Genomic DNA, 26,994 nt, shown 5'->3' with positions numbered 1-26,994 from the left:
GTGCGCTCATAGTCGAGTTTGTATTTTTTTTGCGAGAAGAACGTCGTTTCGTTCGTTCGATTTTGGAGATGATTTTGATGCGTGTCGCGCGAATGTTTTTGTGAAAATCTGCAAGTGTTTTTCCGCGTTCCGGTTTTTGTGGGTGCGCGCGGGGGAAGTGTAAATGGATAACTCATGTCTGGGAAATCTTTGATGGTGTTTTCTTTCTTGACAAATTTCCGATCAGTGTTGCAAATCGAAATGTGAGGAAAATAAACAAAATTTTCGCATCAATCCGTGAAAGAAAGGCCCATATAGCAGTAAGTGGCGGATAGAAGAAACCGGGCCAGGCACACACGTTGTTTTCGAAGTTTTGGGATGTTGCGTTATCATTGCTGCTTTCTGAAGCTGATGGGTCAAACGAAGAAGTATTTGAAAGCAGTGATTCACGAATTGCAGCTGTTCAAGAGTTGTACGAGTTGTTTGGAAAATTATTTCTCGATATGAGAGTGCAGATTTCGGTATGACAAGACGCCGCCGCCGCCGTGAGACACGACGACGACGAGAGAAAAGTGTGTTACAATTTTAATGGTATTGAATTCTTTTTTTTTTTATCTCGGATATCATTGTTTGTTCCCAACAATTTATTTGTTTATATCGCCGACCGGAACAGGTCGAAAGTGTGCGTGAGAGTTATTCCGAAGCGAAATTTTTTGGCAGCAATGTGAATATTGTTACGCTGACCTTCTAAATAATATTGTGCAAATTTGACAGGTGCTATCCTCGAAGGGTGCGTGTTGGTTGGTGGATAAGGAAGCAATATAACGGAGGAATGTTCGGTTGTATTGGCTCGGAGAATCGATTTTCTTGGAAGCTAGAGCGAAAGGGAATGAAAGCTTCTACAGAGTGCACCACGTGAATGAGAGATGTTGAGAGTGATTTCGGGAGCATAGTAGCCATAGGCTTAGTAGATAGCGGGCCAAGTGTCAAACGGTGATGGAAACTGGATTGCTTGGTTGAAAACAATGTGACAAATCAGTGTCAGTACCTGATCTTGGAATCGTCATCGTATCAACGCATCGTGTATAATAATAATATAGCTGAGCTGTGAAACTTGCTTTCGTCGTGTGATAAGGAAGATTGTGTAGTGTTTATTTTTGATACGGAGCTGGCGATTTAATGCTGTGTGTAGCAGAGAAGAGATTATTTATCTGTAGTGCTGTGTGATTCATAGTGTGTCGTTAAGGAATCTTTGCGCAATACATACATGTGGTGTTGCTGTTGAGATACATCATGAGTGGCATATCACCCAACAAAGTGCATATTTTTGTGTACAGCTTAATCCGAAGAGAAGAGCTTTAGCAATAACGCTTTTACGGTTGGCCCAAAATCCTTCCTGGGAAGCTCGAGATTACTAACCGATCCCCGCATAGTCATGGCCGAAGAATCATCGAAACGCCATATTCCGGTGTGTCCTCCTCTGCCGAAGGATCTGGTTATGGCAAGCAGCAAACTACGACCGCCACCGCCCACCATCAAAGCGGTGGATCAGAATCCGCTGAGCAAAAGCGGCGGTAACCTGCTTGTAGTTCGGTATGAAGATACCGGTCCACTGGCAAATTGCCGTGACCAAAATACGGTTTCCGTCTCGTTGGAGGATATACTGAAAACGTTCAACGCACCGATATCCGAGGATCAGGCGTGGGCCCTCATCTATCAGAGTACACGCATGTTCAAAGCTTGGCTACAGGAGACTGGCTGCCGGTTGCGGGATTTGCGGCTGCCGGCCAAAACGAGACATCTGAACGTGCACAAGGATGGAAGTTGCTTCGTTACGGTTAGCGATCAAGGTTAGTAGGGGTTTTTTGGATGTATTTTTTTTTTGTTAGGTTTAGGTAAAGGTTTAAAACAGAGAATGTTAAGCTTGTTTCGGATGAATAACCTCTGATACTCAGATATGGATCAATTAATTTTACAACAGCTGTACATAGCGATTTGAATCGATTCTACAAATTGGAGGAGTGAACGGTTTTATTACTACCGATAAACATATTACAGCCGTGATTGCATGGTTAAGACAATGGGTACGTCATACGGCAGTGATTGAAATTATTTCCATTGACTAAGTAAGGGTTTTGAGGCTTATCTTAACAATTAGTGGGAGTATTTTCCAGACAGGAATGTTAATATTTACGTAGGATTGTTGGAGGACGTTTTTGTTGCATCGTGATTTTTTTTTCAGCTCTTTGCTAATTACAAATTCAAAACAATTATTAATCTAGGTGCTGCTACTACTTTCACAATAGTTTACCAACTTTATTGGGTATAATATAACTAAGTGTGTTTACCCTTCTTTTGCCTGCTGCATACAGTACTTCAAACAGTTTTTTTTATTCTTGTGTGTCAGTATAACACTTCATATTAACTTAAAACTAAAAACTTAAACTATCGTATTCAATATTGACTTAACGTTCATAGTGACTATATGAATAAAGGATGAACATTAAATTAATGCCACATACATAAACAGCTGCAACTTAAAAACCACGATACCAAATTACTTGAAATTCTCAGAGAAGATTCTTAAGCGAGTTCTGAACAAGAATAAAAAATAAACGTTAATACTCGAAAAAAGTGAGAGACATTGATTAGTTTCTAATTTTTTTAACGTGTGGGTGAAAATTGATGAAATTTTTACTGAAACTAGCTAAGAGTGTTTACGCTGGCAAAATAAATACCCGTTGTCCAATCAGAAAAAAAAAATAAAGGAGACTTTATAATTTTGTCCAGCTACGAAAAAGTACATTTAGCTAATTTGTACTTATTTGATCTATTCTTTGTTCAACTTGATTACAGATTACAAAACTTTAAAATGTGAGAGAATTTACTGGTTTTGTTTGGATTGAAAGTGTTGAGTTGTCATGTGCTTAGAGGGGTTTAGATTTGTTGCGTCAAAATGAGCCGAATTTTGGAAGTGTTATATCTGACCAACTGAATAATATTTTGAGATTTAATATTTGCTTAAAAAGTGGGTAGGCCCATTCCACGTGACTATGGTGTATCCAGGTGGATAAGTGACGCTAGAGTACAAATGCAATTCTTCTAGTTATAGCTCAGGATCGAGACCTAATAGAAGTTTCATGTCTTCAGCAAAGTTGTTCAAATGGATGGGATCCGCTCAGTAGTGAACAGTTTAGCTGGAAATTTTCTCTCTAGGTGGTGCCAAAGTTCAAATATAGTGCTTCTAGTGAGGACTGTGGGTCAAGACTAGGTAAAAGATTTCTGTCTTCATCAAAGTTGTTCAAATGGACGTGACCCGTTCAGTAGGGAATATTTCTGTTGAGAATTGCATCACTAGGAGTTCTTCTAGTGATAAGCCAGGATCGCGACCAGATAGAGGTTTCTTGTCTTTTGCAAATGGTTGAGATCTGTTCAGTAAACAGTTTAGTTGGCAATCGAATCAGGTTGCATCAGAGTAAAAATAAATCTCTTCTAGTAGTAACTCAGGATCGAGAAAAGATAGAAGTCTTATGCAAAGTGGCTCAACAAGTTGTTCGAAATTCACTGAAATCATTTTGGGGATTCCTGTTCTTGGGATTCTTCTGAACCACTCCCTCCCTCCCTCTGCGTAGAAAATAATTCATATAAAATTTTGGAATTAGTATGGACCGTAGACACTCGCCAACCCCTAAAGTGGCTGCGTGGTTTATAAACAGCTCCATAGGTCATATGGATATGTATTACATAAATTTTCCCCTTTTATTTTAATGTTTTGATTTATCCCAGAAGATGATTTTTAATTCCCCCAGAGGTTTCTTCCGACTTCTATGGAAGTTTTCTTTTTTTAATTCGTTCAACAAGATTTATCCAGCTATTCAGGAGTTTTTTTAACTACCTCTAGAAGTATTTTTTTCTGATTTTCTTTGAAAGATTATTTAGACATCCCCGGGAAGTTTTTTTTAAGTTCAAGAATTTTTTGGAATTTTCCCAGCATCAGCTTTTTACGGAGGCTTGGTCCAGTTTTATTAGGATGCTTTTTACGGCTTCTTCTGGAGGCTTCCGATTTACATCGGAAGATTCCTGCAACTTTTCTTTGAAGTTTATTCCGGATTTTCCTAGAACCAGACTTGCTCTGAAAGTTTCTTCTGACTGACGATTTTTGCAGGAAGCTTCTTCTGAGGTTTCAAGACGTTCTGCTGACTTGCCATGAATGTGTCTTCCTCTGCAAGCTTCTATAAACTTTCTCTGAAAGTTTCTTTCGACTTTCCATGTACATTTATCCTGGCTTTTCATGAATTTTTATCTCCCTCCTTATCTATCAGCTTCCTCTGGAAGTTTCCTACAACTATCTTCGGAATTTTAATTTTTTGCTATTCTTTTGAAGTTTTTCCAATCTCTCCAAAAAGTTTTCAACAGTTTTCGCTGGAAAATGTCCCTTAACTTATTGATAAGTCTATACAGTGTAATTTTTCCAGGAATTATTTCTTGGTTGGGGTGGGCTACGAATTCAAACAAGCTTTTCTTGAATTAGGAAACGTAATTTTTGGTGAAATTATCGAGAACGATTTGCTTTATTTGCTGCATAATTTCCATCCGTTTCTCGTCTTATTTTTTGTATGATTCAATCAATCAACAATATTAACAATTAATTTTTCGACCTATTACAATTTCAGAAGTAAAGTGGATGGGCATTAAAAGAAAATATTGAGGATGGTGGGCTTTGGAAAACATGTTTGTAAAAACCAAAACAGAACTTATCATTTTCGGGGTTTTAATTTTTTGTTTTCAATTCAAAATTAAAAAAAAACTTGCAATTTTATTCACAATTTCCGTTACATGAATTTCAGAATAAACTTGAAATTCTGTTGTGAACTATCATAGAATTCTTCATATACTATCCAGAAAATTTTCTTCGTAAATACCTTTGAATTATCTTTGTTATTTCTGTGAAATCCCTTCCTCTTAGAATTGCTTTGAACCTATTCTGAGAATTATATTCATTTGAAATTCTTCTCCAAATTTACTTTTAACTCTAGTTAAGACTCTTAGCGCAAATCATTTTAAATTTTCTTCAGAAAGCCCTTTTAGCATTTTAAAGAATTTCTTTCGAATTCACAGCCCTTTTTTGGAATCAACTCTATTGAACTTCGCTTATGAATCATCGGCACTGTTCATTTGAAATTATCCCCAGAACACTCTTAAAATTATGTTTCTTGTTGAATGGTCATCACAATTTTCTTTTAATTCTCCTTAAAATTCATCTGTAATTTTACTCACGATCTCCAAACATTTCTTCGCATAATCACTTTGGATTATTTTTTGAAATTTTCTAAAATGTCATAAGTATTTAATTTATAACTTCCTTTCTGCTCCCTAAAGGGAATACTGTGGAGCAGAAAGGAAGTTATAAATTAAATAATGTATATAATTTTGGAATGAAAAGTCCTGACCGGAATTCCAACATCATTCTAAATTGTAGGCATAATAAATTGTTAGATTAATTTAAAAATTAATCTAACATTTTATTATGCCTACAATTTAGAATGATGTTGGAATTCCGGTCAGGACTTTTCATTTCAAAATTATATAGGAATTCTCGTCAATATTTCTTAAAAGTCAACACTTCAATTCCCTTTAAATTCTACTTTTAATTCGAGGGTTCGTCTTCCGGATTGTATAGAATGTTCTGTAAATTGTTATAGCTCTTAAAATTCTTCCAAGTCTCAGAGCCATGACAATTATTTTTCTAGAGCCCATGATAAGGATTTTTTTTTTCAAATCTGTGAAATCTGTTTTTTTTTCTTCAAAATCTCACATTTTAATTGTTTGTCTAATCATCACGATCACGAAGATTGTTATTAGTTGCAAATTTTGAAAAAAAAAGTTCTAGCCTAAGACTCTACACATATGTCAAGGTTCCCGAATCTTGTGAATTTCCTTAAATCGCTATTTTTTAAAAGATTAATATTAACACGGAGTGAAGACACATTTTCAATGTCCGAGATGTTCAACAATTTTTACCTAAATCTCATTTGTATCAAATTATTTTTTTCTAAAATATTTTTTAATTCAATCTCTCATTCTTTACAACTTTGTCTTGTGGGTCACAACTCTGGTACTCAGTAAATTATGGGGCTTTGAAAACATGAGATCGAGCTTAAACAGCATCGAGCTTAAAAAAGTTATACAAATCGATTTGACAACGTATCTCAAAAGAATAATAATTTGTTTTGAATAAATAAGGTGACACTTAGAGTTGAATTATACTTTTAGCCTTAAAATACTTTCTGTGGTTCTGCTTCTGAAGATAATTTACCCACAAATAACTTCCGAATATTTCCAGTTGGTCACGTTTTTAAAAAAATTGTTCAATTTCGTTATTTGTTGAATATTAACAACCGGGAAAATTTTAAGATTTGAACCGGAAAAAACCGGGATTTCCGCAATGAAAATTCACTGGCAACCCTGCAATTTACCTGATACCCTGTATTCCCCCTTCCCCAAAATATTCAATTATAATGTCAATCGAAGGCTCTTTGAAAATGTAGCTAGTCCCGTAATCCATACACCTAGCGATTATTTTCGTTACCAAGTAATGACTAGCGAATGTACAACCGTTTTCTATAGAAGAAGTACTCAAGACGAATGTAGTCCAATCTTCGGCGTAGCCCTAAGCTATTCTGGACGGGTTGGGAAGACAAAAAGGAAAGAGGATGAGCTACCGGTTGAGATTCGTCTAAGCGATAAAAAAGCCAACACTTATTTAAAAAAATATCAGTGTTCACTCGGCTGTCGACAGAAGCAGGCCACGCATTCGTCTGTTTACTCGGCAGCAACCATTGTGTTGTGTTCCTCATTGTTATTCTTCAGCAGTTCTTTCGGTCGATGCGTTGTCGACTTTGGAAAGCAACCGTTTTGTGATGAGTGTGTGAGTGCTGACAACGTGCTGCAATGGAATCACTCTGCCCCCCGTTGGCGATACTGCTATACAATGAAACCACTGGAAGCGGCTTCCGTTCTAATGGAGGAGGCATATTGGATAGCGGATGATGAAGTATTTATTGTGTTATACCTTTTGACTATAGCTTTAAGATGCATTGTATAGTGAACTAAAATCATCGGCTCTGCAAAGTTAATTCGATTTAGCCTTATCAAATAAATTAATAAACAACGAAAATTTAAAAAAATGTAACCTCCTGGCAGAGCATTTCAACGACTCAACGGTATCGTTAAGCCAAGTTGCTGAAGGGATCAAAGATACTTCCAGAGACGCGTGCAGCTTTGATATTTTCACGGTCACATTGGAATTCGTCGACTCTGCAATCCAGAAGCTGAAATTCTCGAATGCTGTTGGGCCTGACGGCATTCCACTGTGCATACTCAAAAGATGCTAAACAGAGTTTTCTTGTCGTTGGAAATCTTCGTTCATGTTCCTGATTTTTAAGAAAGAAGACAATTGAAATGTGGAGAATTAACGAAAAATTACATCACTTTGTGCCTGCTCGAAAGTATGCGAGATAATGATTACGACGCTTTATTTTCCAGCTGTAGAAACTAAATTTCTCCTGACCAACATGGTTTCCACCCCAAACGTTCGATCTTAGCAAACCTTACTCCTTTCATTTACCTATGCCTATGGAAGATGGACAGGTGGACGTCGTATACACGGATCTCAAGGCTGCTTTCGACCGGGTTGATCATGTCATTCTACTTGCCAAACTCGAGAAGCTCGGTGTCTCTCAAGGACTCACACGTTGGTTTGAATCGTATCTTACCAATCGAGAGCTTTGTGTGAAAATCGGCTCTGGTCAATCGAAATATTTTTCAAACAACTCTGGCGTTCCTCAAGGCATCAATTTGGGGACCGCTGTTATTCTCGATATCCATTAACGAAATCGGTTTCATACTTCCAACTGGCTGCCGGTCGTTCTATGTAGACGATGTCAAACTGTACGTGGTTGTGCGATGATTCACTGATTGCTTGCAGTTTCAGCAGCTGATCGATAGTTTAGAAGAATGCCGGAGAACTTCGAGATTTGGGCGTAATTGTTTTAGTAAACAAATACGTCAATCACCGATTTCTCGTGAATGATAGCTCAATCTCACGAATAAAGTATACCAAATGATAGAGATATCATTCCTTTACCTGATCGTGTTAGGCTGAACTTTTATTTGCGAGAAATCGGGGATTGAAGTGTTTGTTTACAAAAGCAATTACGCCCAAATCAAAAATCACTCCGGAATGGTGCTCTAGGAATTTTCTCACATTGAGTGTTAAAAATGCAATATCATCAATATCGACCGCAAGCTAAAACTTATTGCATTCAATTGGTAAATCAAAGTTGGCACTCGTGGTGAATAGAAGAACTATGAGAGTGATGATGGTTTCAAAATTTTACACGGGGAGGTATACGAGTGCAATCTTAAAATGCTCTTATTTTGCAAATGGAACATTTTATTTAAATCTGGTTGCTGCTACAGTTGTAGAAAAGCTAAAATCTATGTATACACCTAAAAATCTGAAAAGATATTATTTTCTCTATATTATATGTCTATTGAGTAGTCCTTAAGTTTTCTACTAACGTAGTATTAACCAGATTTAAATAAAATGTTCCATTTGCAAAATAAAAGCATTTTAAGATTGCACTCGTATACCTCACCGTGTACAATTTTGAAACGATCATCACTCTCATAGTTCTTCTATTCTCCACGAGTGCCAGCTTTGATTTGCCAATTATACGATCGATAACCAACGTCTGCAGCGAGTGGACAAAGTTTGTGATCTAGGAATTACACTTGAGTCTGCTTTGACATTTATCGAAGACAACAAATCAAGAAGACTGGCCACTCTTCCATTTTCTCATACAAACACTATGAGACAGGCACAATTGCGTCTTCTGTATCAATGGTAAATGCTTCGAACGATTTTGATAGCAAAGATTACATCCTCAGAAGAAAGGTTTGTGTATTTGCTCATTTTTTTTTTATGTTTTGCTTCCACCTTCACTCAAGCGAAGCGCTATTGTATCTGTCGCTTGGATTCTGGCAAAGTTGCCAGTCTTCTTGATATGATGTCTTCGCATTTATGCTACATTGCACGGATATCGTAGCCAAAGCTAACAGGCAACTCGGATTAATTTTTAAGATCGGGATCGTACTTTCCTGACAGCTCTATACTGTTCTCTAGTGCGATCGATCTTGGAATTTGGTGTAGTAGTATGGTGTCAATAAGAAACAGTTTGGACAGCGAGGATCGTGGCTGTTCAGTGGAAATTCGTTTTTTACGCTCTTCCGTGCGTTCCTCCGAACCTTTCAGCCTACAAAGATCGTTGCAATCTCCTGGGTGTTGAAACTGTTGGATGTAAGCGGAACATTAACCAGGCAGTTTTTGCAGCAACTGTGCTGATAAGGGAAATCGACTTTCCCGGGATTTTGGCTGATTTCGAAATCTATGCACCTGAATGAGTTTTAAGATCGAGAAGTTTCCTGCATCTTGGATCCCGAGCAGCTAATTACGGATTACGGTTCATGTCTGCACGTTTCAATGAATTCTATGCTTAGTTCAACTTCAACATGCAACTGCTTTCAATCAGCAAATTGTTGAAAGACGGTGAGTAGCTGTCCATTTTATGTACATCAGATGAATTCTGCTACCTGTTTCCATGTTTTGTTCCCGATCAACTCTGCGATGACGGTCTCGATTTGACTGATCCAAGGACAACGCCATGTCATAAGGCGAGATGCATTTTTATGCTGAAGATCATATTATTATTATTAAGTGTTTTGTTTTTGTGTCCTTGCCGTGGGTTTATTGTGGGAGTCCCAGGTACCCGGTTCAAGCTTTATTTGGCGGCGGTGGCTCTTCTTGACCTTCTACCCCCTGAGTAGTTAGTGTGAATAAGGGCGTCTATGTGATGTTTTGCTGTACCTGTTGTGGACATCTAGTACATCCTGTTCCCTTAACTTGTTGAGGACACCCTGTCTTGCCTCAAAAGTTACCGTTTTTAAAGTACTAGTCTTCACAACATAAAGGGCACCATTACGGAGCATGAGATTTGATCAAATTATTCGCAGTTCTACTTGAACAACGCCCCCGGCTGGGTGAGGGATAGAGGATGACACACACACAGTGTTCTGTTTTTAAATAAATAAAAAAATAAATAAATAAATAAATAATTAAATAAATAAATAAATAAAATGGTACCGAAACAGCTGAATTACTAAATAGAACGAACACATCAAATGAACGATGGTTTGAATTTAAAATAAAGGTTCTAGTAGCTGCAAGCTCAGCATCAACTGTTCATAATATTCCATTGGATCTTCGATCAAACTTATACACAATCCGCCTCCGATCCATATCATCGGGTCAGCCTGCCAATCGCCTGCCGATGATAACTTTCTTCCAATCAACAAACCACAATAGTGAATGCAGCAGCGACAGAAGGCACGTCTGACTCGGTAGATATTTGCAGATGCCCGTTATCTCCACAGTGGTGACAGAACCCAAATAATCCAGAAACTCGCTATAAATCATATACTGCACACACACATTTAAGAAAACTCCTCCTCTAGGATGCTGAAATAGAATATTGTTCTGATCCAGGACCGTACATCGTCGAGGGTCAGATGAAGCTCATGGAACACTCATAGGTCCCCTGAAAAATATCGAGTTGTGGAGAGTACGGTGCATAATAAAATAAAGGGCGTACTTAATCCTTCGAGTTATAGAATATCGAGTTGTAGAGAGTTAAATGTAGATATAAAAAAAATCTCATGAAAATTTTCTCTTGAATCTAAGGATCTAACTGTTTTTAAACTTCGCGTTTTTTTTGTCAAAATTGATGGAAAATTTGCTCAAGTAAAGGTTTAACTTAGTTTAATTTAATTAAAATCAACCAATGCCGAAATCGCCAGAGAATGCGAACATAGTCTTAGGAAGTTGAAATTCCTGTAAAACGTCTAAATGGCATTGAAACATAGAAATTGTTTGAGAAAAACGCCAAAATGACCTTGAAAGTGTTGAAAATGGCAATCATAGCTCAGCCATTTATTGACAAATTTCAAATCTGTTGTTGAAACTACAAACTTTATTCGATATAAATAGATTTGAAATCTATCGATAAATTGCTGAGCAATGATTTTTCAAACATTGCCAACATGTCCGTTACACATTTTACCGGAGGCATCGAGTTCGGAGTGCTAGAAGCCAAAATGAGCTTAAATAAGGTTTAAATACCCTTAAAACCATCTGAACAGTGCCTCTGGATTACCAATCTACTCGATCGCATCCATTTTAGCGAGCAAAACTTCAATCACACCCATGCACTAATTTCTATCACACTCGGATGCATTACGTGTGCCCCATTCGGCTGAAAACAAATCACTTCAACCTGAATTCGAATGAAACCACCGATCGATGATGCCATAATTTCCCTTGAAATCAATGCTCGGAAACAGCCTCTTTGCGCTTGCTGCAGTGTTTTCCCTCGCTTCAAAGTTGTTGTTGTTGTTGTTGGTGCTGCAGTTGGCTTATTATGCACCTCCATCACCGCCTCCGCCTCCGGACAGTGGACCAATTGTAGGTCGTTATCTAGAGAGTGACATAATCCGACACCCGACCGGAATCACGATCAGAAAATGATGCTGCTCTCAGAAGTAAAGTGACTGCAAGTAGCATAGCGGTGCGGACCATCACTTACAACCGGCAACAAAGGTAGAGAGACGGTAGCACTTCCTACTGCAAAATGTTACTCAAAAGAAGGCGTGCTCGAAACAACAATAATAGGTACACCCATTTGGTTGTTCAAGTAGCCCCAGAAATTTAAAATTACACACTTTTCACTTGAAAATTTTCAATGCGCTTAGGTGTGTGTGTGTGTGTGTGTGTGTGAACGTTTTGTAGATTCATGCTGCACCAGGCTTATTGGTTGGTCTTGTTTCGGTTTGTTTCGATCCGGTCAGGCTCACAGGTTGGATGTGATTATGCGCGGCAGCGGCCGGTGGTGAGGCTTGATTGGATGTTATAATCCAAGTTCCGAAAGTCTGAGTTTGTTTCCGAAAAATGGTACCACGCCGCACGTAGATAGGTTCCTCACGAGAAACATTAACCGAGGAAATGGCGGAGGCAGCAAGCGATTTATGTCTTCATTTGTTTATGATTGTCGGTGCAGCCGGGTTCGGGTAGTCGCCGCTGGTTCGAATCTACCTCCTAATGTGGGTATTTTGAGGGAGATTTGTAGCCAAAGATTTGACACTGAAAACGGAAGTGTTGCATTAGGGTGTCAACGATGAGTTGTAGAGAGATGCTATTGTTTGGTTTGTTTCCACCGAAGAATATCCAACTTTTGATGGAGAAATGTGGGCGCTTCTTAACTGAGGTCCAATTATTTTGTTTGTTGTCTTTTGTTGGCCTCGTTTCTGCATTCTAGCCGTTTGTTTTCACAGAAAGTACTCGAGTAGGTACATTTTACTACCAATCAAACAGTGGCAACTGTTAATTACTCTTCAACGAAATCACTACTGTCTATCAAGGGGTGCCAAGATCTAGAAAGAGTATCATTATAACTACACGAAGATGCTTCAGGAAAAGTAGTACCCTTGGGCCCCGTCATAACTTTTAATCATCACCTCCCGCGCAACACAAAGCACCTTCAAAAGAGAGTCGAAAAGAAAGCAACGAGATAAAAAGATGTTGAAATTTTAACGAATGAGTCGAAAAATCTACTACAGCGCTACTGGAGAGATGAAGATGAGCAAGCACCTTCAACCGTCAGGCCAGACAGTCTGTCAGTCAGGCTGCGTTAGACCTGTAATTGAAGGAAGTGATTAACTACATAAATGCACCATCAGTACGGGGTACGGACCCAGTTGAATTGGGACCCTTTTCGTTCTCTGTTAGGTCATCTTCAAGGTCCAGTAATATTATAGAGACAGCCTCAACGAGAGAGATAAAAACAAATAGTCATCGAAAATCAGTTCGGTCGAACCAAACCGACAATTTGATGAAGATTCGGCAGATGAAATGACGGCGAGCGAATGATGATGACTGTGGAGAGCTCTACGATCGATGTTTCGCTCGCGTTTCAGAGCATAAGGTGGCGATGGTGTTGGAAGTGCTGCTACTGCAGACGTAACTCCACATTCAACGTACATACGTCGGTCGGGAGGGAAATGTTAAGTGGGTGAGAGAAAGGAAGTAAACGATTTAGGCTGTGTGTTGCTTTTGGTGCTTCTCTTCGGATTTTCAGCGGTGTGGTGTGTACCGAAGCGAAGTGGTTTCGAGCGCAAGGGACGGACTTTAATATCCTTCTAGGTTCAGTTTTCAGTTGGGTCACAGTCGTCACTCTTGGGTCTTTAATCTTGATGCGCCAAGAGACGACGCCCTCGACGGTTGAAGGTAACATCACTGTCAGTGGGTATTAGGGCGAGTAGAGTATACTTCCCATGTTCGTTTAGTTTACCTATACACTACTGTAGGGTTACCTATGCTTCCCAGGTGTGATGTAAAGAGGATTGTAGGGTTAATCTTATGGAGAAAATGGGTAATCCATTTTCTTCTTTCGTCTCTGGTTGTTGTGTGTTTCCTGTTCCAAGCTAGATTATGGCTAGTGTTAGTAGCGTTACACGTTCTTGAAAGAAATTAAATTTGTACATTGCATTACTAGCTTACATGAATTAGACCGATCATTAATGTATTAGTGCGTCTATCTGTCGGATAGATGTGAAATTCAAAAGTGCTATTTTCAGTAGAATATGACTTTTGGTCGAGACAGGTTCAAGCACATATTTGAGTCTTGCTGGGAAAAGATATTAATATGTATCCAAGGCCGTTATTGTAGAAAATCGTAACATATAGTGCTGAGGCGTAACGGTACGGAATAAGTCATAAGAACACTATCATCTGACGTATGCTTGATCCGGTTTGTAAGACATTGTTGGCTGCTCCTGGAGGCATCATTTTTTTTAACAGCTTTTTACTCATGCAACCGTGCAACCGTGATGTGCAACCGTGTTTGCTTACTGTGCAGAAGATCATGTCCTAGCACCCATGCCTCTTTGCATTACTGAGTTGATCAATCCCGGGCCTCTATTGTAGAAACCGTTTGTGATATAATTCTTAACTTGAAAGATAGTCAGTCGTAGCTTATTGTGAAGTCAGGAGCCCGGTAGCCTTAGAGTGACCGTTTTTGCTTACTGAGCAGAAGACCGTGGGTTAGAACTCAAACTACTTTACATTACTGAGTTGATAGAGTTGCGTCGTTTGCTTAAGTCATGCTTTACAAGATCGCATCACTTTTCAATATGAATCCAGATCTAATTCACCCTGCCCACTTACAAAACCGTTTATCTCGTGACAACCGTGAAGATACACAGGTAAACACGATCTGTAGGTGCAACGGGTGTCGAATTAACAGTCCTTTCCCTCCTCGACGGCTGTAGGGACGTGACCGGTGCCGTTATTGACCTGAAAAGTAATGATTTACTAGATTTTGCACATTGAAAATGGATTGCTAATCCCAAGCCCCGTTTACAGGATTCTTTGACCGAATTTAGATCTGATCAATCGTGCTACTGAACTATATGGTCCTCAAAGCTCATGCTCATGTTCATTTTGTGACCGGCGCCGACGGTACGTAGACAATCCTTAGCGAGGTATAATTCGGTTGAAACTACGAAAAAAAATGTTTTCTCGGTAAAATATGACATATGCGGGACATCATTTCATTTGAAAAGTTTTATGCCATCGGACATCAACAATCGTAGTTGGTTATGTAATGGAATGTTATACAAGGGGCTCGGTTGTCTAGTTCCATCGTTTTCGAAACAGTGCGGTTCATTCCAAGCCCAAGGAGCAATTCCGTCAGGTCAGATGTGCCCACATTTTTTAGTACATTGAGGACTTCATGCCGACATAGCTGATTGACAGATATGTTGTTAAAAACTTCGTGAATGAATGCAAAGAAGTCGTGGTCGCGGGGGTATATACTTCCAAAGAGACTTCAAAGAGATCAGAAGAATTTTCACCTACATTTCCGTCAAAATGCATTCGTGAAGAAAAATAATTACTTTTCTATTTCGAATTCAAAACTTATTTGAAAAAGTTCTAAGGACATGATTTTATTTCATTTTCGACTTTACGATTATATTCTTCATGTGCAGAGTTAATGGCTGTGTTGAGTTGGTTTCATATGTTACGATACTATAGTGTTATAAAAGTGCTTTACTTTTAGTATAATTTGTTTGCTTTATACTTTTTGATCTTCAATTTTTTAGTTGTGATTTGAACCACACTGCCAGCTTGTTGTTTTGTGTTCGCCTTCTTCTTTTTATTGGTATGGTTCTTGAAATCAGGTTCGGACTAATTGAATGAAATCTGCGAACTTCAGTGTCCGCATTTCCTCTAATACTTATTATATTCTGCCAATTTATTGTACGTAGTCTACGTTTGGCTTCTTCGTAATTTGCTTTATGATATTCCGACACTTCCAGTCACTGGGCCTCGATTTGACTGATCCAAGGACAACTCCATGTCATTGGGCGAGATATATTTTTATGCTGAAGACCATATTATAATTATTATTCAGTGTTTTTATAATAATTGTTGTGATTTTTTTCCATTTTCATATTGTTCCTTGTATTTCGAAAAGATATGGGGTTTTTACGCCTATTTGCTCAAATATTTGTCAAAAAGGTTTTTTTTTTATCTATCTTCATTTAGACAACAGAAATCAGATGAGGAGAATAATAAATAAGTAAATAAATAAATAAATAGATCAACAAAAAAATTAATAAATGAAATGGTATCGAAACAGATGAATAAATAAATAGAAACAAACTCATCAAATGAACGATGGTTTGAATTTAAAATATGGTTGCAGCTTCTAGTTCTAGCTCAGCATCAACTGTTCATAATAGTCCATCGGATTTTCGATCAAACTTATAAACAATCCGCCTCCAATCCATATCATCGGGTTAGCCTGCCAATCGCCTACTGATGATAACTTTCTTCCAATCAACAAACCACAATAATTGAATTGAGCATGAGCATGAGCATGATTGACCGCCCACGGTTGCTACTCTGTTATTGCCAGACCAGCTGTAATTACACAGAGAACCAATAGACGATGCTTGGGACTAGCAATCATCCTCAATGTGTAAAAACTGGTGATCTCGAATTAGGCAATACCAACGCCAGCCGCGCCTGAACGCAGGTAAAGAAAGGAATAGGTAGGAATGTGTTGACGTGACACTCGCTTTGGTGGAAGCCGAGGAGTCCTCTGTACTTCCACGAGGAATCACAGGGATGTTGGGTAAGGGGGTTGGGTTTGCAGCAGGGTTCGTTTTGGTAAACGATATGCTGAATTGATGTCCTAACGATCGTATAACGCGAAGGAGCTTGGGATTGAACCCATGGTCTTCTGCTCAGTAAGCAAAAACGTTTGCCACTAGGCAGACGAGCTCCTTTTTAATCATTGACGAATCTTGAATGTGGATGGGCTTGAGATTAGACTCAAGATGTTCTGCTCAGTAAGCAAATATAATTGCTCTAAGGCCACCGAGCCTCACATCTCACATTATAGCGTTACTCGAGTTTTTATAACTATTCAAACCCGGCACCGACGACAACGTAAAGTTTTACAAAATACACGATAAACAAGTGATATTTTAATATTTTTAATATGAAAGGATCTGGGACCGCGTTTTTCTCCTCAGTAAGCAAGCCACTGCAACCGACGATCTTTGAAATCCTAAAACTAAAAGCTACGAAAGAGTACTTAGGCCTTCATTAAGATCCACTTTCACGCGACGTTCAATGTTTTGATTTTCTCTTTACGCATGGTTCAGACAATCATAACAAGCTATGACCGACGTGACGATTGCTTAAGACAAGCTATTCAAATGAAATTACGTTCTCGAATTTCACTTGGAATGTACACAGCAAAACAATAATTTTGATATCACGTCAAAGTAGATGCACTACAATCATGTCGAAAATATGGTGTAATATTACTTGCTAAAAAGGACAAAATTATCATTAATACAATGCATGAACTGACATTACGCTGCTTTTACCGCATTTGTTTATTTATGTGGTCATAAAAATTACATGAAATTTTCGACATGATTATAGTGCATCCACTTTGATGTGGTATCAAAATTATTTTTTTGCTGTGTAATGAACTACAGAAATACGCGATAATTCATATTTTCAGCGGTTGATGTTTAATTTTAAATATACTAACGGTACTGCCTACGACTACGACGGCGATTACGACAGCGACTACGACGGCGCCTACGACAACGGCAACAGAGAATTTGTAACTTACCATTTGTCTAGGATAAACACCTTTGCCCGGCACCTCCACTGGTTCTTCATGTCCACTATCTGTAACTGTTTTCAAAATATCTAATAGCAATTACCTTTGTTGTGATACTTCCTGTATTGCCATGGTGATCTGGGAGGAGGTTCGCATCTAGTGCTTTCCCCAGGAACCGTTCACGGCCACCAGCTACCGCCCGTCCAGTCTTGGGCGTATTCAGCGAGACATCCTTCAGGTTACTCACAATCTCCGTCACTCGATGCAAATCGCAGGCAGGAATCGGTGGGCAATTTTGTGATACGGATTTCCAAAATCACGCAACAAACCACAATAATTGAATTGTGAAAGAAGTATTATATATCAATATTGAATATTCAATTGCTGAGTGAAACACATAATTTTTCTATAAAAGGCATTTTGCTGATTTTTTGCGTGGTTAATTTGATGTAGACCAAAACATGACATTATGTCAAATACAAATCAAGGAGATAGGTAAGGGCTACGTTTTAATGCTTTCGACATCAGATGAGGACAAATGAGTCATTGGTTGGATTTCCGAAACTGAGGAAATGAATTTAACATTGATAATAGTTATCGTGGATTTGAAAAAAAAGGGTATGTAATCTTACTGGAAATTTTTTTGAGATCTTGGACTAAGAAAACTTTGCACGATCTAAGAATGAGAAAATTATTCTGAAATGAATAAGACCAACGCAATACGTTTGAAAACATTTTCTGAAGGCAACTCTATAACATTCAGTACGAAGTCATGCCTCAACAAAAGTGTATTAATGTTGGGTTCACATTCCACAACCATTTGAAGTTATTTAATTATCTCTAGAAGCGCAATAAAACTAATATCCATCCAAAAGCAATGAATAATATAAAGCCTGACAGCAGGAAATTAGGAAGTCTTTGATTGATTTATTCCACGGCACAGTCCGATTAAATTAACCGTCGAACCATCATACCATGAAGTTCACGTGAATTAACTCCTGACACCTAACGACTTGTTTTCCACCCGAGAATCATAGCACTGACTAAAGGCTCAGAAATAAATTGAAGGACCTTTTGTTTCATCATTCGGTTGAAAAATTCGCAGACCACAGAATGGTGCATATCTTTTCCAGCAAAATCCCTGCAAAACGTACAATTCACACATAAATTAGCAGTATTCAAATCGTTAAAAAATATCCCGATAATTTCCCACCAACCATCCAAAGTGATCATTTCTGGGTTAACCAAACATCGTAACACAACCATCTCCGTCACTCAATTTTGCTCCATTTGGGTGAACTTACAGCACATTCCATTCCAGCCAACCAGAGCGCTCGGCTCACCGTCGCCACAAATTACTCCCGATGATTTTCGTCGGAGCAGCTCACCTTCTACTAATCCCCGTCGAGATCCAGAGTCTAATTAAAGACCGTGCATCGCCATCGTCGTGTGGCCAAATTAAAACTCCCAGTTCCCATGGGCTTCTGTTGCGTCTGAGTTTTGCTTTGCCTGCTGTGGTGTGCGCACTCTGCCATGAACGCATGTCTGATTTTCTTATCAACTGTCTAATTAAATCACAAATCCAGACCGTTGAAGAGGATGAAAAGAATCGGCCAAAAACCAAACCATTATTGCCACATTCTGGAAGTGGGAAGTGGAAGTCTGTTGTCACCCGCAGCGGGGGTTTTGTTTGTCCAGTACCGCCGCACATTGTACGTTTATATGGTTGAAATTTGATAAGCACTTTCCTATGCTTCCCTGGTGCTCATGATGTGAGCTCATCAACGTTGTTTCTAAAACTGGATTGGCAATAATAGCAATGTGGTCATAAACTTTACTGCCTCCCATTGCAATGGGGGATTATTTTCAAGAAAAAATCGGGACTATTACCACACGGATGACTTCATCGACAGTTTCTATGGAGAGTGATTTCCTGGAGAGGAATTTAATCTGGAACATTTCGAATGATGCATCGGATAGGTGACATCATATTTAAATGACGCAAGAGATTTTGGGTTCTGCAATCATTACCACTATCTAACAACACACCACGTGTAATAAAAATGATATCAGGTCTCGCATCCAATAAAGGTATAGTGGGGCACTACACCAGGCGCCGTATTATTATCGCGCAAATGGGGGAGGTATGATTGAGAGAGGCATTGATTTATATGGTTTCGATCTGTGCGTAGTTTTGTACATTGTACTTATTACTAAGTACACAAGCGCGCACTGTGATTGATCGTGGCATTGAACAAGGAAACCCGAATACACGGGTGCGCCCGACGCATGACGAATGGAACTCACTCGGAAACTACAAATAAGAGGTTTGTCTAAATCTAAACAGGAACAGTGGCGATAAGGTTTCGCTTCGCATGTTGAGGTAGGTGATACCGTTTCTAGCACACGCAGTTGTTTTCTGAATCAAAATTTGACGGGCAAGTTTTTGCATGTGTTGGAGTTCAGAGTGTACAAGTGATCGTATCGAAATACGTCAACAAAAGCTATGCTAACGGGTAAATTTAAGTCAAGATCAACAATTGAAAAAGCCTCAGCAGCTTTTGTAAACAAAACTTCTTGCGGCCTTATCGTGTGAACCGGAGCTCGTCTACGCATACCAATGTGTTGTTAGATAAGGGAAGCTTTCCCAAGCCTGAAGCCTGATTGTGTACTGGGTTTGCATAGGTGAGGTCCGATTCAAGAGAAAAAACCCGCAACAAGTTTTGTTTACAACCACTGATGAGTCCAATTTCAATTGATGATTTTGAAGTGTGCTGGGTTCTTGTTACCAATGCTCGGTTTCAAGCTTCATCACTTCTATATGAAACAAATCACTGACCGAGTACTGAATTTGGAAGACAAAATGTTGGAGATCAATTCAATTGGCTTAAAACACTGCAATCGCCTAAATCCAGAAAAAGTCAAATTTTGTCAAATGTCTCCAAAAATGGCTTAAACACGCAAATAATGCGTTAATGCATAGTTTTTAAGTCTACCCAAGTAACAATTTGGGTTTTATGAGGGTTATGTAGACCGTGTTTTAGACTTGTAGAACGCTTTAAAACCTCGATAAAACTTGCAATGTTACTTGGGTTGATATTGGGAAAGTTTTTAAGATTTCGGAGTTCGGTTCTGATTTTTTATTTTCGCGCTTGGAACATTTTTAAGATTCGTAAATATGAATAAATTTACAGTATTTTAGGTGAGCTCATTTTATTTGCAAGATCTCGAACTACGAAGAATACAAAATCTAAGGTACTGTATATAGAAAGCCTTTCAAGATCCCAAATCGCAAAAGTAAAAAAAAAACATGTTCTTGAATGGAGATATATGTTGCGAACATGGTGAAACAATTCATCCACTGCCAAAGCCTTCAGGTATCGCTTTCAAAAATACACACTAAATTTTTTTGAATTATACTGGTGATATAAACATCCATGCAAGCAAACATTCATGCATGTAAACATCCTTTTCACATAAACTAGCAACTTGTAAGAAATGTTGCTTACAAAGATGGACGGTTATATACAATATATGGAATATTTTATGACATGTCTCATAAATTTACACGATTTATAATGTGAACTTGTATGATATATGACGCTCCATTTATGTAAATCATAGCAACAAAAATTTACACTTCTTTTTCAAACTGTGCAGGTTAAATAAAAAATTATGTTATCTTGAAAAATTTGTGTGATTTCAAAAATAAAGCCCCTAATCAAAATTTAAGAACTTACAAAGGTTAAAAGTTTTGTACTTTGGGACATTTTGAAAATTTTGGCCTTAGCTTAAGATTCTTAGAAATTTAACAGTTTTTCAAAACACGGAGTTCTAGGCAAAATTGCGAAAACAAAAATAAAATTTTTCAATCGAACTTCTCCAATTTGTATGAGATGTTGCGCAATTGTTTGGGCAATGATTCACTTTTTTTTTTCTAAAATTCTGATATTTAGGAAGACCCATAATATTGAGAATGGTCGAGGTTCCAGAACTTCAAAACTGGTGAATCGTCAAATGATGATTCGGAAAAACTCGACCTTCTCCGATTTGCATGAAACTCTGCATATTTGTTTATTATTGGCAATGATACAATTTTTTTTTCTAAAATTCGGCCATTTTGGACCTTGTAATATTTTCAAAATGGCATCTTTGAAATTTAAAAAAAAATGTGTTACGGAAACGGCACTTTAAAAGAAATAACGTCTAAAACAAAGCTGTAGAGAAAAATAATGTCTTACTGGGAAAAATATATTAAAAAAAAAATAAAATAATTTATTTTGAGCAAAAATTAAAAAAAAAAGTTATATCATAAATATTTTAACATGTCCCCTACCGATTTTCGAAATTTTTATTTCAATAAAAAGTTAATAAATAATACAAATTTTTGGAAAAAAAAAAATCGTAGAACTAGAACTTTTGCTCAAATGTTTGAACTTTTGGTTAGTATGCCGTTGTGTGCTTTTATTCACAGAATATGGTTTAAAATGTCTAAAACATTGTTTCCATAATTAGCAACATAGCATAATTTCAATAATTTTAAGAATTGCAAAAGTTTGAATTTTTCATGACCTTTTTTAAATTTGTTTTTCAAAAACCTGGGAACAACATTTTGAGATATTTAGGTTTTTAAAGTTTTCTTTATTTTTTTACTTAAAGTCACAAATGCAACATTTCTTGTCAACTCTTTCTCAGACGTCATTTCGATCAGAAGTGTCGTTTCCGTGCTGCAATGTTTTGAAAAATTTGAAGGTCACCATTTTGAAAATTTTCAGTATTCAAAAAGGCAGAATTTCAGGATAAATCCGGAGTGATTTGAGAGTTGTGCGTAATTGTATTTGTAAAAAAACACGTCAATCACCGATTTATCGCCAATAAAACCTTAATTTTGAAAACTAATAACACTATGAGGTAGAGGTATGATTCCTCTATCATTTGGTGTTTTAAAAGATTGAGCTTTTATTCACGAGAAATCGGCGATTGACCAGTTTGTTTACAAATACAATTACGCCCAAATCTCAAATCACTCCGGAAATGTGTTTCAATGTCCATAACAAACAATTACGCAGAATTTCATGCAATTTGGTCGAGTTTTTCCGATTCATGATTTGCTCAGTTTTGAGATTCTAGAACCTGGAGCATTCTCAATATTATGGGTTTTCGATAAATTTTCACAAAGATAGTTGAAGATAGAGATCTTGGATTAGTTTTTTTTGAAAATCCTGACTTGAGAAATATTTCATGATTTTGATTACATATTAACGGATTACACGTACTCAGCACACATTGTAAGATTTTGAGCTGATTATTCTTTAAGAACCTCGACAACCAATACTTAAGAAAGTTAGGTTATGTTAGATTACTTTAATAAAACAGCAAAAAAAGGTTATCTTCCATTTAATTCCACTTAATTAAATTTGGTGTCCATGACAGATACATATTTCGGCTACAATGTGAAGTCTTCATCAGTGCCATTCCCACTAAAGAACTTATCAAAATCTAACCCCCTTAAGTACTCATTCCATAGGTAAAAAAATCAAGATGACAAGTATAAAAATTAAACTACAATGTGTTGAAGCGGAACCTACCTAATCAATAAAAACCAAAGATTTAAGTAAACTAAAGGAGAAAAATCTATACAACTCTTTAATAAGGAAAATCCCAAAGGCTTGGTAGCCATCATACTGAAGTAATGAAGTTGGGTTGTAAGTGGGATGCTTAAATAAAACAGCAAAAAACAAGGTTATCTTCCATTTAATTCCAATTAATCAATTTTGGTATCCATGACAGATACATATTTCAGTGCCAAATCAATCCAAAAACTACATCAAAAGTGTTAAAATGATCTGAAAACTAGCATGGCCATAATCGATGAAATACCATTGAAACCACCACTAACGCTAGAAAACACATAATCTGCCAAAATAACCTTGAAAACGCCAACATGTTCCTAAACGTCAGAATAGCCTAAATCGCTCAAAATGGCTTTAGAAACATAAAATTGGTCTGGAATCGTCAATCAAGCAGTTTGTTTGTTTACATTTATCTGCTGCTTGCTATTCTATCCATTCCAATCGACAGAACTGTCCAAAACGGGTTGAAAACGTTTTTACAATGCTCCAATTTTCTCAGATGAGTTTGATCATTGTCGGCATCCTCTTTTTCTTCGGCAACCTTTCCATTTGAACGGCGTGTAGCCCAGCTGTTCTAATAACGGTAACTCGAAAGAAGCCGTATTTTGTAGTGCATATATTTCATATTTGAAGAATTTGAAAAATGTAATCAGATTGGAGCTGAAAGACTAAGGAATCGTTTTAATACATCCCGTGAAGTATTTTCGTGAGACAATACAGCGAAATTACCGTTTAAATTGTTGTTGCCGAAAACAATCAATAGAGCAGCAGAGGACAACAAGGCCTTAGCCTGATTGGTAAGGTAAGTATAGTTGTTCCGTCCACTAGCGGTCCTACGTCAAGCTTCCGTTCGTGTCCCTAGGCACAGACCCTTCTACTTTTTTTTTACGAGATGACTTTCTATGTACTTATTGATGTTTAGTTTTAGTACTTTTCATATTTAGTTTAGGTTATATCATTGGAGCCAATAACGCCTGTTGATGCTTAGTCATAAATAAATAAATAATAAATAAATAAATCAACTTCGCACTGGGCATGATTTACAATACGCCCTCAGACCAATACTTCATCTTCTAGGATAGTCTGAGTTAGATTGAGGCTATTCGGTCAGTTTCAACCAAGTAGGTATTCACCTTATTTCCTTTCAAAGGTAAAGGAGCAGATGGGTGTGCTGGTCGAGATCATCGAGATCATATATAATTACCTTTGTATGGGTCCCCTCACATTGCTCAATCCTAGGCAATGAGAAGGCGGACTCTCTCACAAAGGTGGGCGCGAAGACTAGTTGTATAACAGGAAACCCCTAACCCTATTTAAATTCTAATTTCTCAAGGATATGGGATCTGTGTTAGAATTTTCAGGCGATATGTTTTGACTCAAGGCAGATTTTGGACAGGGAGCACTCGGAGCATGCCCGAGCAAATGATCATGTATTTGAATTTCAGGGTGACCAGCGAACCGAAAATACTGTGAAAACCGGGAAATAACTGGGAATTTGAAAAATTACCGGAAAAACCCTGGAATTCAACAGGATAACCGGGAAAAATCAATAAACTTTAACGATGATTCTGTATTCACTGGAGTTGCAGAATCAACTAGTGAAACAGAGTTAGTATTTACCTTAAAAGACTTGCTCTTTTTGCTGCATACTTTCCATCTGCTATTCATCTGTTTTTTAGATTTAGTTACGTAGCGATCTTTTCAACTGATTATTCCAATGTTAACGTCATGTGCATGGAAATTTTCCATGATGTCATGCATTGAGAACAAAAATGTGCAACTTATTTAAAATTTATCCGGGATTTTTTAAAGGTTCGGTTCTATTCAGTTTTCACATAGTACTAATCCCAGAACTACATTGGATTTCTGTTCAGAATTATTATGCAATTTTTATTAAATTTATCAAAAAAAAAAAAAAGGTTGTGTCCAAGCAGTATGAAGTAGATTGATGTATGTCATGCATTTTTGACCATTATACTTTATCTTAATTTTTTTCAAGTATTTCAATGTTTCGGTTATGGATCAATGTTAGTTCAAGTATTTTTCCTGGAATGTAATAAATTATGAAAATTCCAATGTGGGGTCCTAAACAATCCGTTATATATTTTGGAGTAGCACTCCAGTATAATCCCAATGTCGTCATTCATGTTGTAAGATACAACAATTCCCAAAAATACGTTTTTTCTATTTGCAGTAGCTCCATCATTGGTTTTAAAATAAGGTTTCTGAAGCAGAGAAAAGAGTGAAGGATGCATTTTATGATACCGCAACAGGTAGTTGTGTTTTTCTTATAGCAAGCATCATTCGGGCTAAAATATTGACAATTACCAAAGTATTGAAAATCATATCGATGCAAATATTGACGACGGTAAAATTTATAACGGTGACCCAAAATCAAAATAGTTTGATTTCATGTTTCAATATTTCCTCGAATTTTCCCCTTCCGTTTGACTACAACAGCAGATGGAGCCTGCTACTCGGTAACTTTTGTCAAGGTTGTTGTGATTTGGTTGTGGCACCAAAGTCTCCTTTAACCCCATCGCTGGTTGTCAAGGTGATCACGCCGTGATCCACCTTTAACCGCTGACTTCCTCTGCTTGCTGCTTGCCACGCCATCCGAAGCGGAAATGAGCAGAGGCACGACAGCAGCGCTCTTTTATAACTTTTCAGGCGCAAGCTGAACGATGTGCATGTGGTACTCGATTATGGCGACTGGGTTTGAGAGATAACACTTTCATTAGAATATTTTTCGAAAGTTTATTTATGGAAAATTGGAAAAGCATTTATTTCTGCAGATTTGTAGAGTTATTTCCTATCGATTGGCGTATTTGGATTTAAATTTCATCTGTAAATAACAAAGTAACAAGCGTTCAAAACCTAACACTATTTCTTCAAGCATTTTTTTTATTTATACCCCAGTATAGTCCACAAAGACGCAGTTCAACGTCAAAACTCTTCTCGTAATGACATTGGAATTCTCCTGGGAACCCTCCCCTAGCCCTCCTAAATTTCTTAGAAACCTTTGAAACTATCCTGAGAACTCGATTACTTTTTAAATATTTTTAACTAGTTCAACTTGTCAAATGTCTCCTCAGACTTAATTCTGAATCCTCCTCAGAAATCCCTTGGAATTTTTCTTAGAAATGGTTGGAATTCTCTTCTGAATTTTCTTTAAACATGTTGTATTTTTTTAAACTATCCTCAATTTTTTTTTTAGTTTAGCTCAGAATACGATTAATTTAGATTCTTTCTCAGTATGCCATTGAAATTATTTTTTGAACACTGTACAAAAACAACTCTCTGAATGTGCATTAATATTCACCTGGTATTCTCCATTCCCATTAGGCATATTTGAAATGTTTGGTAAGTTTGCAGGCATACATTCTACAGACTGAAAACATTCCGCGGGCCGCACAAACTCTCTCGTAGGGCCGCCAACGACCCGCGGGTCGTTGTACGAGCACCACTGTATTAGTGGAACTGGCTATAAAACGCACCAGATGGGTCATAGCCAGTTGCCTTTTTTCTCGTACTTTCGAAGAAGTATGGATGAATCCCCCATTAAAAATATGCGTTTTACATCATTTTCCCCTACTGGTTTTCGATACACACTGAGATAATATCATCACTTAAGGACAAGATTGGCGGAATCCTCCCGCATCACCTATTCAGAGGCACTAATCTCATCATCCATAAGTCTGAAAATTTAACGCGCAGCTTGCTTCTCTGCAGCAAACACTTAGTTAGATACATTTTGTATTTCCTACATTAAGTAGATCGTCAGATGCGAGCCCGTCCAAAGTTGTTAATTGAGAGCCTTTTTACCATTTTTGCAATAAATATATATTTTGTGGTAAGTACAATCAAACTCTATGCCCAGGGGAGTCGAGAAACTGTCCATCCCGAATAATTCTTAGACCAGACCGGGTATCGAACTCTGCCGTCTCCGGCATGGTCTTTCATTATAGTTGCGCCTTTATCGGCTTAGCTAAACGAGGCCCCAGCTGAACGGTTGAGACATCTCAATTTTCAAAACCATGGAATATTAGCCACAATCAAAA

At 37.7% G+C, this 26,994-nt stretch overlaps 1 protein-coding gene across 3 annotated transcripts in view; it reads left to right on the top strand.

Moving 5' to 3' along the window:
- spir (spire) overlaps positions 1-26,994 on the top strand; it is a 463,061-nt gene continuing 436,067 nt past the window's right edge. For all 3 annotated transcript variants that reach the window (XM_065216592.1, XM_065216591.1, XM_065216590.1), the window contains exon 1: positions 1-1,829. In XM_065216592.1, coding sequence (XP_065072664.1) covers positions 1,415-1,829 — 415 coding nt within the window. In that variant the 5' untranslated portion in view covers positions 1-1,414. The remainder of the gene's footprint in view (positions 1,830-26,994) is intronic.

The sequence above is a fragment of the Ochlerotatus camptorhynchus genome, unplaced genomic scaffold (genome assembly GCF_037179485.1).
Source record: "Ochlerotatus camptorhynchus isolate MF236.1 unplaced genomic scaffold, CSIRO-AGI_Acam_v1.1 ptg000064l, whole genome shotgun sequence".
In the NCBI taxonomy this organism is placed as follows: Eukaryota; Metazoa; Arthropoda; class Insecta; order Diptera; family Culicidae; genus Ochlerotatus; species Ochlerotatus camptorhynchus.
This window is presented reverse-complemented; position numbering and strand designations above follow the sequence as displayed.